This window comes from Ictalurus furcatus, chromosome 6 (genome assembly GCF_023375685.1).
Source record: "Ictalurus furcatus strain D&B chromosome 6, Billie_1.0, whole genome shotgun sequence".
In the NCBI taxonomy this organism is placed as follows: Eukaryota; Metazoa; Chordata; class Actinopteri; order Siluriformes; family Ictaluridae; genus Ictalurus; species Ictalurus furcatus.
In genome coordinates this window covers 4257326-4274590 of record NC_071260.1, presented here as the reverse complement: position 1 = coordinate 4274590, position 17265 = coordinate 4257326, and the positions used below count along the sequence as shown (strand labels likewise).

At 42.0% G+C, this 17265-nt stretch overlaps 1 protein-coding gene across 1 annotated transcript in view; it reads left to right on the top strand.

The window, feature by feature from the left end:
* The first annotated feature begins 771 nt into the window (after positions 1-771).
* ccdc141 (coiled-coil domain containing 141) overlaps positions 772-17265 on the top strand; it is a 50976-nt gene continuing 34482 nt past the window's right edge. Inside the window, exons 1-7 of the mRNA XM_053626265.1 lie at positions 772-955; positions 6270-6392; positions 10090-10281; positions 12532-12640; positions 14060-14313; positions 15981-16100; positions 17040-17234. Coding sequence (XP_053482240.1) covers positions 854-955; positions 6270-6392; positions 10090-10281; positions 12532-12640; positions 14060-14313; positions 15981-16100; positions 17040-17234 — 1095 coding nt within the window. The 5' untranslated portion in view covers positions 772-853. The remainder of the gene's footprint in view (positions 956-6269; positions 6393-10089; positions 10282-12531; positions 12641-14059; positions 14314-15980; positions 16101-17039; positions 17235-17265) is intronic.

The window sequence follows — 17265 nt, the reverse complement described above, 5'->3', positions numbered from 1 at the left end:
TGAACAAGCGCGTTAATATAAACCGGTGATATCAAAAATTAATCACCGCCTTCTGACCAATAAGAATTGAGAATTAAGCAGCGCTGTGGAATAACAATTGCCGATAAATTAATCTACATGTTCAGAAACGTGGCTGGTTTCCAAGCAAGTAGTGTTTATACGCACAGTTGGCCAGAGTTCCATTTTATGTCCTTCAGTGAATCCGCTTTGTGTTTGAAATTGACATAAAGAGACACATGATCTCTGCAACATCACATTAAGCCACAAGCAAAGTGGGATTAAAAAAGAATCCTGGCAGCAAACCAGACCTAAAAGACTTTATTTGGTGTATAAAATCCTTTCTCTGGATAATAATGACCTTTTCTATGATTTAAATCTTCTAAAACCCACAGATCTGGTCTTCTTCAATATTCAAATGTCTCAGAGCGGAAAATAAATAAACAAGCAAATGGTAGGGTAGACTGCATACAACAGGCAGACCGAGAGGGAGGGAGGGAGGGAGCATGGAGGGGCCCAAAGTCACCAAACTTAGGGGTGTGTCAAATTGCTTTCAGTGCAGCATGATAAAAGCCGGTGGATATTTCTATTTTTACCTCGCAGTGCCTTGGCCCCTTTAGCTCGCTCTGCTGGACTAAAAGCAGCTCCATAACTGCGTACTGGATGAGAACGGGACCGAGCGCGTGGGACGTGTGGGCGCTGTTGCTTTAATAGAGAGTTTCCTCCTCTCTGTGTTTGGATTTGGACATCTGTGGAATATTGCAGAGACAAACCGAGACTGAGAAAAGGGCAGAGTTGTGGATTACGGTGAGTTGACCCTCCTGGTTGCTGTTCCTGTGGACAAGGGAGGAGGAAAATGTCCAGCGAAGGTGACCCAGGAGGACAAGCGTCCACCACGGCGCTGAGTACAGTGGCAGTTCAGGCAGGAGACACACAGATTATCGTTGCTGTACTAAAGGTACCAAAGTCTGGATGCTAAATGTTTGAAATCTATAGCCTACCCTTGATTATTGATTTGTAATCTTTTTAAATAGATTTAATAGATAATCAATTATAATAGTATAGATAATAATGAGTTTCTGAGACACCATGTGTTGTGACGCATCACTGTCAGGCTTTAATGCTCCTACCCAAGAGCTACATATGAAATGATTTTACAGATCTAAGATAATATAATGTGGTTAAATAATCATTTTCTTCATCGTGACACTTTTAACTCCAGTCTCCCAAATTACAAGGCTATCAGTTCTTGAATGCTGTCTTAATTGAACCTGTCAAAATGTGTAGCCTGACTGTAATAATAGTCTTATGTGTAGAATTGAGGGTCTTGAATAGCAAGTCTGAATAGCTGCGCTACAAAAATACACCGTAATCTATACCAAATAGTCTTATAGTACGTTTAAAATGACTCACATCATCACAATGTGACACATCATTATCAGCACAAGCTGAAACTGCTGCCTGTAATAGTCCTGTAATTAATTGGTATATTAACATAGACGGTGTCCTGAGGGATAAACAGTTTTAAAAATATTCCCTTAACATAATCTATAATAATCCGGTCTGTGTTTTGTGCTGTACACAATTGTGAAGGTTCTGCTGTAACAGCAGCTTAGTATTTCAGCTACAAGGAACATCACGGGTTTATATTAATCTGCTCGTTCTAATGCATCATCACTGTAGCATCTTACACAGGGGTACGTGGTGTCTGGTGGACACTCATTGGAAATGGATCTATAACCAGCTAATCAATGATATGGTGAAGTTTTCTGTGACGAGCGATTTATTTAACATTTTTGAAAGGAGTCTCCAGTGTCAGAGCTTTGTAGACGTCAGACGTAAAGCTGTGGCCTAACTTTTTCTATTATGAGAAAGTCCTCAAGAATGACCATTTTATAGCTGTTATAATGTAATAGAAGTGATGTAAACTGTTTGATGGGCATTTCTATAACGTTTAACATAACTCTAAATGGATAAAAAAGGATGATATGACTTTCTTTAATAAAGCAAAAAAAAAATTAAAAAAAAATGTTATTAGTGTTAGCAAATTGCTAATAACAACTTGAATAAAATACTGGAGAAAGGTGTTGCAGGAGCATTGCACCACTCGGGCATTGATTATTTTCCTATAACAGCATGCCATGCTGTGTGTTATTCTTTACTTCAGGGCCACTATTGTACTTTAAAGGGTTTAAACTGTATGTAAGTGTACCTGTACATTGTCCTTTTCCATGATGATACCTTTATGATTCCTCTGACGTCATTACTGCAGTGACTGATGTCTTTTTCACTCATATGTTCATATTGTTAACGTATTATTTAAATCTGCAGTAGATCCGGTATCTCTTGTCTTTCCTCATGGACTTTCATCACTAATGTGAAGTGACCTTGGTACTCCGGAGCTCTGATATGAGTGAGTGTGAAAAGCCGTTCAGATCCTTCAACATGTAGGAAGTGACAGCTTCTCTGTTACATCGACCATCTGCGAAGACGGATTTCTCACACGTATTCGGGAAGTGACCGAGGCTCAGTGTCCATCTACTTCAACCCGACTTTAATTCTCCTGTAGGAAAAGCTCTGTAGCCTTAGATCCTGTACAAAACCTCATGTCTGACACACTGACTTAATGTTAGTGTTTATCAGCTCCTGTAGGAAGCAGGAACTACTCCGCTCGGTACACGGTGACAAATCCCGTCCCATACACAAGCTCTGAATTATTGATCAGGACTCTAGTTGTTCTTTTTTGTGCTTTGGGTGCTGTTTGTTGCTGTCAGGTCGGTTGTTGATGGAGAAAAGAGTGCACGCACATACTGTAGCGAAAGCTATTTTCCAGAGAACTGGCTGCAGTTAAAGGTATGCGCTTAGCGAAGAGTCACACATGCCGGCATAACGATTGCTGCCAACACTCTTAAAATATACAGTGCAGACCATTAAATAGCCATCTGTCCGTATATCTTTCCCGCATTTGTGTCACAATTTAGACCAACCACAGCAACTGTGAAAGGTCGCCAGTGTGCTCAAAATGGCCCTGAGATTTGGGTAATAGGATGATTAACAAGCCAAGGTTGGGTTAAAAGCTAACTAGCATGCCGTGTGTCGTAAGAGTAAGTCATAGATACTATATGCATGTATCAGCCATAAGATTTAAAACCACTGACACGAGAAGTGAATAACATTGATTATCTCGTTACAATGGAACCTGTGAAGGGGTGGGATATATTTATTAGGCAGCAAGTGAACAGTCAGTTCTTGAAGTTGTTGTGTTGGAAGCAGGAAAAATGGGCACTTATAAGGATCTGAGCGACTTTTACAAGGGCCACATTGTATTGGCTAGACGACTGGGTCAGAGCATCTCCGAAACGGCAGGTCTTGTGGGGTGTTCCTGGTATGCAGTGGTTAGTACCTACCAAAATTGGTCCAAGGTAGGACAACCAGTGAACTGGTGACTGGGTCATGGGTGCCCAAAGCTCATTGATGCACGGGGGCGTGAAGGCTAGTCTGTCTGGTCAGATCCCACAGAAGAGAGCTGCTGTATCGTCTACAGTGTGCATGTGAGCATCAGAACTGGATCATGGAGCAATGGAAGAAGGTGGCCTGGTCTGATGAATCATGTTTTCTTTTACATCATGTGGACAGCCTAGTGCGTGTGCGTCGCTTACCTGGGGAAGAGATGGCGACAGGATGCACTATGGGAAGAAGGCAAGCTGGCGGAGGCAGTGTGATGCTCTGGGCAATGTTCTGCTGGGAAACCTTGGGTCCTGGCATTCATGTGGTTGTTACTTTGACACGTACCACCTACCTAAACATTGTTGCAAACCAAGTACACCCCTTCATAACAACGGCTCTTTCTAACTAAAGTGTCCTCTTTCAGCAGGATAATGCGCCCTGCCACACTGCAGAAATTGTTTGAGGTTTTAAGGAATATGACAAAGAATTCAGGGTGTTGACTCGGCCTTCATATTCCCCAAATCTCAATCGGGGGGACTGAGCATCTGTGGGATGTGCTGACAAACAAGTTTTAAAGGATCCGCTGCTAAGGTCTTGGTGCCAGATACCACAGCACACCTTCAAAAATACATGAAAAATGTCCATTTTCTTTAGAGAACATCCATGTTTCTGTGTTTTTAGCACCTTTCATAATTTACTATGACCTGTATTCTCTTATACAGCGCTGTGAAAAAGTATCTCTCATATTAAATAGTTTTAGATCTTCAAATAAAATACAACATAAAAGAAAGGCAACCTGAGTAAACACACAATACAGGTTTTATTTATTTATTTATTTATTTATTTAAATTAATGGAAGCAAAAAAAAATATCCAACACTTTTCACCCATGTGAAAAACTAATTGCCCCCTTAAACTTAAAATCTGGTTGTGCCACCTTTAGCAGCAAAAACTACTACCAAACTCTACTGTCTTTCACAGTGTGGTGGAATTTTTTGGCCCACTCTTCTTTGCAGAACTGCTTTAGTTCAACCATAGTGGAGGGTTTTCGAGCTTGAACTGCCCATTTAAGGTTCTGCCACAGCACCTCAGTTTGTTCAAATCAGGACTCTGACTAGGCCACTCGAAGACTTTAATTTAACTTTTTTTTTGAGCCATTCAGATTTACTCTTATGCTTTGGATCGTTGTCTTGCTGCATAATCCAGTTGCGCTTGAGTTTCAACTTACGGACTGAAGACCGAACATTCTCCTTTATGATTTTCTGGTAGAGATCAGAATTCATATTTCCCTCAGTTATTTCAAGTTGCCCAGGCACTGAAGCAGCAAAGCATCCCCACACCATCACACTACCTCCACCATGCTTGTCCGTAGTTATGATATTGTTTTTGTGGAATTCTGTGTTTGGTTTACGCCAGATGTAACGCGACCCCTGTCTTCCAAACGGTTCCACTTTCAGCTCATCAGTCCACAGAACATTCTCCCAAAAGGTTTGAGGATCATCATGGTGTGTTTTGGCAAAATTCAGACGAGCCTTAATCTTCTTCTGGGTTAGCAGTGGTTTTCACCTCACCACACTTCCACGGACGCCATTTTTACCCAGTGTCTTTCTGATAGTGGAGTCATGAACGGTGACCTTCGCTGATGCAAGAGATGCCTGTCGTTCCTTTTGATGTTGTCCTTGGCTCTTTTGTGACTTGCTGTATGAGTCATCACTGTGCTCTTGGAGGAATTTTGGAAGGTCGGCCACTTCTAGGAAGGTTCACTTCTGTGCAGAATTTTTCCATGTGGAGATAACGGCTCTCGCTGTGGTTCTTTGGAGTCCCAGAGCCTTTGAAATAGCTTTGTAACCCTTCCCAGACTGAAAAAGTTCTATGTAAGTGTTGATTTGATTGAACAGGGTTTGCAGTAATCAGGCCTGGTTACGTCTAGTCCAGCTGAACCCCATTATGAATGCAGTTTCATAGAAACTATGTTACTAATGTGGAATTAGTAACTACCGGGGAAAATACATTTTCACACAGGCCCAGTTGGTATTGGATAACTTTTTTGCTTCAATAAATAACTATCATTTAAAAAACTGTATTTTGTGTTTACTCGGGTTGATTTTGTTTTTATTTCTGAAGCAATTTAGTATGAGATGTACAAAAAAACAGAAGAAATCAGGGTGGGAAGTGCAGTAAAATCTGTACTTTTATTTTATTTTTGTACTGTATTTTAGTATAAATAAAAAAAATGAGCTTATTAAAGAATTTTCTTAGTTTCTTAGCTTTGTATCGTCATTACATGTCTTGTATTGTAACTTACATATCCCACCTAGATATGTAAATTGAGACACTCAAAATGGACTAAACCAGTGAAGCACTGAAAGTTGTACCTGTGAACGTTAGTGTTCTTTAAATACTTTACGCATACACCCAGTGCACCACCTATTAAATTACATATGAAATATAACTTTTACACAAATACCTGCACTAGAAATGGCTAAATTGGAGGCACAGCTTAGACTTGTCTTTAGTTTGGCATTTTGTTGACGTTACACCCATAGCTGTCTTAATCTCTCCGATATGTGCTTCTAGTTTGAACAAAAACTGTCATAAATCATATTAAATGCAAACGTCTATTTATCGCCACTTTTATATGTGCATAATTACCATAAATCGAGGGAGTGAATACACAAGTTGCATTGTAGTGATAATAGGGAAGTGTTTACAGTTCATGGCATTCACAGGAAGTGCACCCGTAGGTTTTGTGTTTCATCTCTACGTAAACATGGCCTTGGTTTGTCGTCTCTGTGTCTATTCATGTGTGTGTGTGTGTTTTTGCAGTGTGGAGAGCTGGTTCAGCTGCAGCTGACTGAAGCCCATCCGGACCTCCTGGAGATCGGAAACAATCAGGACGAAACCAAGAAACTTCTGGAAGAGCATGATCAACTTCTGGTCAAACTGAAGGTTCAGCATCTCCATCATTACATTTCCTGAGAGTAATATCCGGCTGCGCATATCATTATCTCACTACCAAACACGAAGACATCAAATAACATTAAAATAACCACGCAACACTGTGGCAAGCAGCAGGAAAAACAACAACATGCTTTATATTCCCCACAGTGTAGCCCATCGTTCATGTCCAGACATGTTGCACTGTATGCGCTTCTTAAAATATGCACCAATGCTATGTAGCTAACATAGATAACATGTAATGGAAGTCTCATATCTCATATGGAAAATCTTTCCTGTAGCTATCTTCCTCAAACCAAATCCAGATACTGTCTTAAGGACGCGGTGTGACTTACTGTCGTCTATAAACATGAACAAATCTTCACTGTGTCGCTGAAAGCTGTGACATTATGGGGGCGGCCATCTGGGGCAACCAGAATTCTTGACTTTCTCTGTTCAATTTGGTTTTATTCCACTCCCTAGGCTTCGAATCCCAAAGTTTGAGGGTGGATGATGACATAGTTCCACTTCTAGTTACAGTTTAAATGTGTAAACCGGAGCTATATATAATTGTGACAGAACTGATGGGCGTGAGGAGAATGAGGACGTTGAAGGCAGGCGTAAGAGAACACGGTGACATCTTTATTTTGGGTTTCTCTCTCAAACAAACAAATCAACGTTTTGGAAGGAAAAATATCAGGTTTGGGAAACTTTAATAGTTATTAAAACAGACTTCTCAAGAAAGTCAATATTGGTCTTCAGTAACTTATTATTATTATTATTATTAATTTTTTTTTAAAAATCTACAATGTGCATAATTTTTTCATTTCTTTAAATGGTAGGATATGCTGCTTAAAAAAAAAGTTAAAAAAAGAAAGGTTGATGCACTTTATGACCTTTTTGTATTATATTGTAATTCATTCTTAACCCAGATAGATCTTTTAAGCTCATGATATGTTAAGAGACGCACAAAATTCCACATCATGCCGTTACCGTTAGCGTAGTACATAATGACCTTTCTGATATAACTTGTGAAGGTTTCCTCATTAGGCTGTGTCCTAATATTGTTACATCACCTCCCCCTCCCCCTCTGGATCATGTCCGACTTACAGGTTTGCCTTCATCACTGACCTTCTAGCCTTGTTTCGCTTGCTGCTCTCATTTATATTGCTTTTGCCTGCACAGAGCGTCCTCTTCCTCTTGCCAGCAAACGCTGATTTATATTATTTCCACAGAATGCACTTTCTTTCCAGGCCTCATTATAGCTCCTGCTCCCCAGTGCTTCTCATGCCAGCTGCTTCAGTCTCTGCTCTGTCATGTGTCCAAGTCAAGAATCCTCGATGTGTGTTGAACTAGAGCTGCTACTGTATTCCATATCTATTGCAGTTTGTCCGTCACGGATGACGCCCTGCTTTGCATTTGCTTAAGACGCAGATTCAGTATGCAAGGTACATAGTAAACATCACAGTAAGAACTGACATCTTATAGACTGATGGACAACGTAAAGTTATTGCTAGTATGACTGGCTAACAGAGTGACAGACGCAGTACTTACACATTTACACGGTATTACGTAAATACTTCAGAGTATTTAGTTTCATACCATATAGTATGAAATAGACAGGTTTGGATCAATGGGTAAATCAGTGAATCTATTACAATAGGATTTACAATAGCCTATCTAAGGAATAAAACATCTGGGGTCTGCTGTTCTAGAAAAATAATCAGTGGTGCAACCCGACCCAACGTGGAGTCACTTTTACTACCCAGAAATTGATTATTTTCCTATAACCGCATGTCCTGAAGTGTTGTATAAAATACCATGGCATTTTGCCAACACTTACGTTCTTTCTTAATGAAAGAATACCGTCATACTTTTCTCTGTATAGTTACGTTTAATATCATGGAACGTCTTCTAAGCGAGTTAGGTCCTGCTATCGCTTACGTTGTAGCAGCAAGAGACCGTCTAAATGAATAAGCTTGTCATGTTACTGAGAAAGCGCAAAGCGTAAACTCCTCCGTCTTGACTTTCCCCCGTGCCGAAAAACATAAAATGCCAAAGCTCGGCCTGTTACAAAGCACTGACGCTGGAGACTCCTTCCGTGAACGTTAAACAAACGTCTCCTGACAGAAAAGTTCCCCGTATCGACGCGTATGTGGAGCGTCTACCGTACAAGTCAATGTGAACGAACTGTCGCGACTGAAACAATGGCGTATTAGGATGAGCGTGTTAATATAAACCCGGGATTTGCAGCTGCACTACTTTCTAGAAAATGTATCGACACGTTCTGACTAATTATAAATGATGTGGTTGAAGACTTTAGGATGTGCTGTAATGGGAAAACAATCCACTTCGGGGTGGTAACAGTAACTCCGGGTCGCATCAGGATCAGGCCACATCACACCTTGAACACTGATTATTTTCCTATAACAGCATGTCCGCAAGTGTTTTGTTCAACTGTGTCATTAATGGCAAAAAACAACAACAAAAGAAGAACTTTTTTTTTAACGGCTTTGTCACTAGTGCTTTTATTCAGACTGAAAGTTTGACTTCACACTGGTGTGTAAGTATATTAATGTTTATTTCGTTTACGTTTGTTCGCTGGGGGGTGCACGGTGTCTTAGTGGTTAGCACGTTCGCCTCACACCTCCAGGGTCCGGGGTTCGATTCCCACCGTGGCCTTGTGTGTGCGGAGTTTGCATGTTCTCCCCGTGCTGCGGGGGTTTCCTCCGGGTACTCCGGTTTCCTCCCCCAGTCCAAAGACATGCATGGTAGGCTGATTGGCGTGTCTAAAGTGTCCGTAGTGTGAATGTGTATGTGATTGTGCCCTGTGATGGATTGGCACCCTGTCCAGGGTGTACCCCGCCTTGTGCCCGATGCTCCCTGGCTCCAATAGGCTCCAGGTTCCCCGTGACCCTGAAAAAGGAGTAGATGGATGGATGGATGGACGGACATTTGTTCGTTGATGTAAGGTCGGATATCGTAGGCCGTAAAAAGAGAAAAATAGGAGGACTGATATCCATTCTAACTCGTTTCTCAGTGCTGAAACTTTTTTGCCACTGCTTTTAGATTTGCATTCACACATCCAGCAATACAATTCCAGCTCAGAAGACCGAGTGGCTTTTTGCTCATGGGGCTGAACGGTGGCTTTTCTGGCAGTTTCGAGATTTGACGCCTCGGCTTGTTGGTTTGTTTACCCTCCGGCAGATCTGCACTAGCATGACGATTTGTTTTCCAGGTGGAGAACAAAGCCCTTATATAACTCCGTCTGCATGAGAACGTCTGCCAAAATGTCATAAATGTAAATGTGTAGTGGGACTTTGGACATTAACATTGACTTGTTTTGTTAGGTGCCATACACAGGGTTTTTGGTTTGTGGAAAAACTGTTTCAGTGTTGATGTGAATGCCCCATTGCGACTGTGAAATGCTTTCAGTTGTTCTGGATTAGCATAAACAGCGATGTGTGCTTATCCAGTGAGGGGGAGGGGGGGCAAATTTAAAATCCAATCCTGCAAATTAAGCCTTTCATTAAAATCAAGCTTTAGCAGCGGTACACAAATCATTTACACTGCACGAATCGTCTGTATAGCTGGTAATTTTTCCACTTCTTCATCTTTCATCAGTTGTTGGTGTTTCATCAAGTGAGCAGCGTGTTACGAGTAATCAGAGTTAAATTACTTACCAAGGTAATGTGAAACTGTGTGACAGAGAAATGAAGGAGGCGTGCGGGTGCTGCTGGAGGAGGCGGATAAGACGGCGGAGGAGAAGGAGGGCGAGGAGGACGTGTACAAGGCCATGGCTCTGTCTCTCAGCGAGGCCTGGAAAATGTTAGTGAGCCACCTGGAGAAACGCCGCTCACTCCTACAGCTGGCCTGCCACTTCTACGACCACGCCCTGGAGGTGAGAGAGACGAGCGTGACATGATGTATTGTTCTTATTTTAATAGGTAAAGAATATCACCGTTTAATGTGGACAATTATCTTGATCGATACTGTAAAAGGCTGGAAAGATGAAACACACGGAGTGAAAAAAACAGGAGTGCATTAAACGACACCCTTACAAACACTTTACACAGGCCAGCTCACCGCGGGCACGTTAGAGACTCGTTTGTGTGACGCAATGCCGTCGTGAAGCATCCGGTGTGACGTTCAGAACGTTAGCGTCTTTTGTTATCATGCAGTAAAGTGAGAGAGAGAGATGGAAAACTAGAGAGAGAGAGAGGGGATGGTGTGAGTGAGTAAAAGAAGAGAGAGAGGATGAAAAGAGAGGGATTGGGGAGAGAGGGGATGGTGTTAGTGAGTAAAAGAAGAGAGAGAGAGGATGAAAAGAGAGGGATTGGGGAGAGAGGGGATGGTGTTAGTGAGTAAAAGAAGAGAGAGAGAGGATAAAAAGAGAGGGATTGGGGAGAGAGGGGATGGTGTTAGTGAGTAAAAGAAGAGAGAGAGGATGAAAAGAGAGGGATTGGGGAGAGAGGGGATGGTGTTAGTGAGTAAAAGAAGAGAGAGAGAGGATAAAAAGAGAGGGATTGGGGAGAGAGGGGATGGTGTTAGTGAGTAAAAGAAGAGAGAGAGGATGAAAAGAGAGGGATTGGGGAGAGAGAGGATGGTGTGAGTGAGTAAAAGAAGAGAGAGAGGATAAAAAGAGAGGGATTGGGGAGAGAGGGGATGGTGTTAGTGAGTAAAAGAAGAGAGAGAGGATGAAAAGAGAGGGATTGGGGAGAGAGGGGATGGTGTTAGTGAGTAAAAGAAGAGAGAGAGAGGATAAAAAGAGAGGGATTGGGGAGAGAGGGGATGGTGTTAGTGAGTAAAAGAAGAGAGAGCGGATAAAAAGAATAAGAGGGAATGGGGAAAGAGGGGATGGTGTTAGTGAGTAAAAGAAGAGAGAGAGGATAAAAAGAGAGGGACTGGGGAGAGAGGATGGAGAGAGGGGGAATGTTGTGAGTGAGGAAAAGAAGAGAGAGGGTAAAAAGAATAAGAGGGAATGGAGAGAGAGAGAGGATGGTGTGAGTGAGTAAAAGAAGAGAGAGAGGATGAAAAGAGAGGGATTGGGGAGAGAGGGGATGGTGTTAGTGAGTAAAAGAAGAGAGAGAGAGGATAAAAAGAGAGGGATTGGGGAGAGAGGGGATGGTGTTAGTGAGTAAAAGAAGAGAGAGAGGATGAAAAGAGAGGGATTGGGGAGAGAAGGGATGGAGAGAGGGGGAATGTTGTGAGTGAGGAAAAGAAGAGAGAGGGTAAAAAGAATAAGAGGGAATGGAGAGAGAGAGAGGATGGTGTGAGTGAGTAAAAGAAGAGAGAGAGGGTAAAAAGAATAAGAGGGAATGGGGGGGGGGGGGGAGAGAGAGACAGAGAGAGAGAGAGAGAGAATGCATATGCATGATTGATAAGACTGCAGCACAGCAGACTCTCATCATTCCTCTCTGCACTATTGTTCTGTTCTGTGTGTGTGTGTGTGTGTGTGTGTGTGTTTGTGTGTGTGTGTGTGCTTTGTTTATTTTCAAAGTAACAGCTGTTTCCTCTTTTTTTTTCTTCTTCTTCTTTTTTTCAAATTTGATTTGTATTTTTTTTTTCCCTCAAGCCAGTGCTTTGAAATTAGTTTTGGGAATTCACACTGAGCTGAAATTAGACATAAAAGAACAGGGCAGAAATGAAAAGATACAAAGTCTTTCATGGATTGGACTGAAAAAGGAAATATTTGGGATTGTCTGTATTTATATCCGATCAGGACTGAGTGTGCTCTGGGACAGAAGATTTCAACGAACCTCGGCTTACTGTGGTGACGACTGTAATAAAGGAAACTGTAATAAATGATGTTGTACCACAGCGGCGTTTCATTCTCTGCTCAAATAGTGCTGATTAATTTATAATAGCAGCTTTGACGGTTTTGCAGGCTGTAATTCAAATCGCAGGTTCAAAGGTGTTCTGGTTTCTGTAGTTACGACACTATACGTGAATTTGATCAAACGGATTCTCGGTGCTTTTCTCAGTACAGAGGACACGTGTGAACCGAACACTACAGAGACATTAAATTGTTCGAGCGTTCCTTTAAAATTTCTAAATGTGGCACCTGTCATGCATGTGCCAATTAGACATGAATAGTGAAGGTTTTAATCAGCAGGTCATGTTTATTCATTTCCTCTCTGCGTGACTGTAGTTCGCCATTCAGATTGATGAAGCGGAGGAGCTGCAGTGTGCTGGGCGCGAGCTGAACACTGACACGTGTTTAACTGAGCTGAAGCACAAATACAGCAGGGTGAAGAGAGGTGAGTGATATGTTCACATACACACCTGTCTGTCTGTCTGTCTGTGTAGGTGTCTTTTTGTACATTACATTTCATTCTATATATATTGGTCCGTCTGTCTGTATTCCAGTACATTTATCATTCTATATATCTGTCCATTTGTCTGCGTGTTACATTATCATTTTATTTGTCCATCTATTTGTCTGTCTGTCTCATTTGTCCCGCTGTCTGTCTGTCTGTCTAGCTATGTGTCTGACTTTTTGTACAGTACATTATCACTCTATTTATCTATTCATCTATTTGTCTGTCTGTCTCATTTGTCCTGCTGTCTGTCTCTGTCTAGCTATGTGTCTGACTTTTTGTACAGTACGTTATCACTCTATTTATCTATTCATCTATTTGTCTGTCTGTTTATTTGTCCCTCTGTCTGTCTGTACATCTATCTATCTATTTGTCTCTCTATCGGTTTTTCTTTTGATTGGGTTGTCTATATCTGTCCGTGTCTAGCTGTCTATTGATCTCATTCGTTCATTCATTTTGTCTTTCTCTGTATTGCACATTGTTTGTCCACTTTTCTATCTCTCTGTCTGTTGTGCTATCATTGATTTTATTGTTCTACTAGTCTGTTTGTCATTCTACAAGTCCTTTCATTCTTCTGTCTATTCTACCTATAGTTGTATCTGCTTTTCTTTATCTTTTTTTTCTTTCTGAAATGAATAATGAGGATACGGTTAGGGGGGCAGTGGCGGCTTGACGGGTAAGGCGTTGGGTTACTGATCGAAAGGTCGGGGTTCAAGCTGACACTGTTGGGCCCTTGAGCAAGGCCCTTAACCCTCTCTGCTCCAGGGGGCTGTATCATGGCTGACCCTGCACTCTGACCCCAACTTCCTGACATGCTGGGGTATGCGAAGAAAAAAGAATTTCACTGTACTGTAATGAATACGTGACCAATAAAGACTCATTATCGTTATAGAGAGGTACACTTGCACTGATCTCCTGAGTGAACATGACCTCTGACCTGCACTTCACTGTGATGTTTGTGTGTGTGTGTGTGTGTGTGAGATGAGACTCTTGGAGTCTCATTTCCGTGACGCAGCAGTGTATTATCCACACCACTCTGACCGATCAGGCTGTAATGAAGAAGAATTACCACGGCACTAATGGTATATTTAGTTGTGAAGCTAAGGAATTGAGCGCTAGTGGAATAAATCTAAACGCGTCTGTGTGCTGTACACACTAGTAAAAACATAATAGTTTTAACCCTCATATACACACTTACATGTGCAGGAGGCATGAAAAAGTCTTTTTACCACGAGTATTTATTTGTCTTGATAAATGAATATTGACATAACGATAAGATTATTGGTGCTTTAATTATTTCCCTATCGTACAGTTCAGAAGTGCGCCATATGGATTTAATCCCACTGTGTGAACCTTCAGGGCTGCTGCAGAAGTCCATGCTGGCGCTGAATAAAAGTTACGAGTTGTTGGATTTCCTGAAGCGCTTCGAGGCTGAGGAGGCTCTACGATATGGAGGCGGGGCACGCGGTGCTCGTAACAGCTACAGGAAAGTGGACGGACTGATGGAGCTCCTGCAAGACCGACGCAGGGCAGTCGACCAGTGTATGGCTCGACAAATCCACCATCAGGACGTGAAGAACACGATCTCTGAGTGGGAGAAACAGGAACAGGAAGTAAGTGACTTGATGGAAGAGTATACTAGAACTAACAAAACAATTTATTTATTTATTTTTACAAAATGTCATTTTGAAACATGAAGGGGAATGTCAGATTTTTTTGCATGGTTGAAGCCATAATTAATAGGTAGTATTAGCTATCCCAGGGAGCATCGGGCACAAGGCGGGGTACACCCTGGACAGGGTGCCAGTCCATCGCAGGGCACAATCACATACACACTCACACACCCATTCATACACTACGGACACTTTAGACACGCCAATCAGCCTACCATGCATGTCTTTGGACTGGGGGAGGAAAGCGGAGTACCCGGAGGAAACCCCTGCAGCACGGGGAGAACATGCAAACTCCGCACACACAGGGCCCCGGCGGGAATCAAACCCCAGAGGTGTGAGGCGAACGTGCTAACCACTAAGCCACCGTGCACCCCAATTAATAGGTAGTGTAGTACTGTAATGGAATGAATAACATAATGCAATCCTGCTAGCTACTAGGCTAGTGAATCGATAAAACCTGATCAAGGACGCAGAGAAGTTACAGAGAGAGAACGTAGCTTTAAACTGAATCCAATCCCACATTTAGGAACCAAACCAGTCTATTAGTGTAGTGTATTCACCATAAGAAAGCAAAACCGATCATGAAGCTGTACTGTATACTGCTCCTGAGAGTCCAGCCAATCTAAAAACCATCAAAAATCTGCCAGCCTGCATTTCTTTCACCCCTCTGTCAGTCAAAAATTACTTCCCCAACTTCAAACAAGCTTTGCATGTTCATTTGCCTCGCACCTCCAGGGTTGGGGGTTCGAATCCCGCCTCCGCCCTGTGTGCCCTCAGAGTTCGCATGTTCTCCCCGTGCTTCAGGGGTTTCCTCTGGATAATCCAGTTTCCTCCCCCAGTCCAAGGACATGCGTAGGCTGATTGGCCTGTCGAAATTGTCCGTAGTTATGTTAATGTGTGCGACTGTGCCCTGCGATGGGTTGGCACCCTGTCCAGGGTGTCCCCTGCCTTGTGCCCCGAGTTCTCTCCCGGCGGTACAGAAAATGGCTGGATGGAAAGAATTTGAATAATAAAGAATTTGCTATCAAACTGTTAATAGGCGTCTGTGTTGTAGCGGACTAGTTAACTGTATTTGCTAGTTAACTAGCTTCCGAGTGAACCAAACAGGAAGTGTTCGTGATGATCGGATTAGGCGACCAATTCCATTGCCAATTCCATGCCTAGCTCCCTCACTACTGCAGTGTTGGTTCAACGAGATATCTATGTGTCTTTCTGAGGAATCAAAATCGAGTTTTGCTACAATTTGGGCTGCGGTTCTGAAATGGTGAAGCCTACAGTACACAGGGCATCATGAAGAGACATGGTGGCCACGCAGCCATTTGTAGGGTCATTGCGATGGAAATGAACAATTTGCTCTTTTATGCTACCAGTAATGCTGAAGACTTCAATTAATTATTTAAAGACTTTTACACATTACCGTATATTGCTTGGTTAAGATGGACATAAAAATAAATAAATAATAATTTAAAAAAAAAAACCCAACTACAATATCGGTTTCTGTTCACAATTCCTTTTTTTGAATTGACATTTTTATTTAAATTCTGCCATCTCATGGAGATTCTCTCTCCTCTTGAGGATTTGTACCTCTTATCCACTTTGCCATGTAGGTAACGCGCTGGTTTAAGGAAAATGCCGACCCGTTCTTGGAGAGGAATCAGATGGGCTCATCCCTGTCTGAAAGTGAGGAGTTACTGCAGGAGCATAAAGAATTTGAACTCAAAGCCAAGGTAGAGCTCGTTTAAAAGGAATTTTACAAGCACTACAGAAATACAGATGAGGAATATAACTTTCCCTGGAATGGCTGGAATGCTTTACATGTTTACTGTTACGTCCTGGAACTGAAATGGACTTGATTTGAAGTTATATTTATATATTTATATATCACATCTGCATAAATTTATTCCATTTATTGAAGTAGCGGGGAAAAAAATAAAAATCAATAAAATGACTTACAATTTAGTAAAAGTTGTGACTGAATAAGTGTTCACCCCATTGCTGTGTCTGGTGCAATGTTCTGGATTACTTTATAAACGTTTTTAAACATATCCCAAACCTGGAATTATCCACAGAGATCCACTAAATACTTTGTGTATGGAAAAAAATGGAGAGAATAAGGCAGAACTGCAACTCTGCCTAAAGGAGACCATCCACTAAATGTCAGTGACCAGATAAAAAGGGGATTAGTCAGAGAAGCAACCAAGGTATCATGGGTGACCTTTGAAGGAGCTGGAGAAATCCATAGCTCCGATGGGAGAAGCTGTTCACAGGACAACTCTCCACAAAGCCGGCCTTTATGAACGAGTGGAAAGCAAGTGAAATCCTTTTTGAAGTTTGCCAAAAGGCATGTTGCAGACATAAATAAATAAATAAATAAATGTGGATAATGTTCTGATGAAATCAAAATGTAACTTTTTGGCCTCGGAACAAATCGCTTAACTGCTCTTCACCCTGAGAACACCTGCAGTGAAGCATGGTGGTGGTTGCGTCATGTTGAGTTACCCATGGCCTCTTGGTTGCTGACCGAATTCCAATTAAATATAAATCAATCGACTAGTGTATAGTAGATAGGAGATATTTTATTGCTGATTGTGCTGTAAATATTGAAACCAGTCTGCCTGTGATGACTCGCCGTACTAATATCTCATGTGCTTAAATGCTCTGTGCAGCAATGGACCCCTGTGGTTGAGCGACTTCTCCAGCAGGCATCTGAGCTCCTTTCCTTAAGCGATCATGCAAAGCTTGACTCCATCTCAGAGAAAAGTCAGAATCTGCGCACCACAAACGAGCAGTTCTGGGATCTGATGATGTGTCGACTGGGACAGCTGCACGAGAGCAACAGCTTCTTCAACAGCGCTAATAAAGTGCGTGAGCGAGGCAGTAAAATGCAGCTGG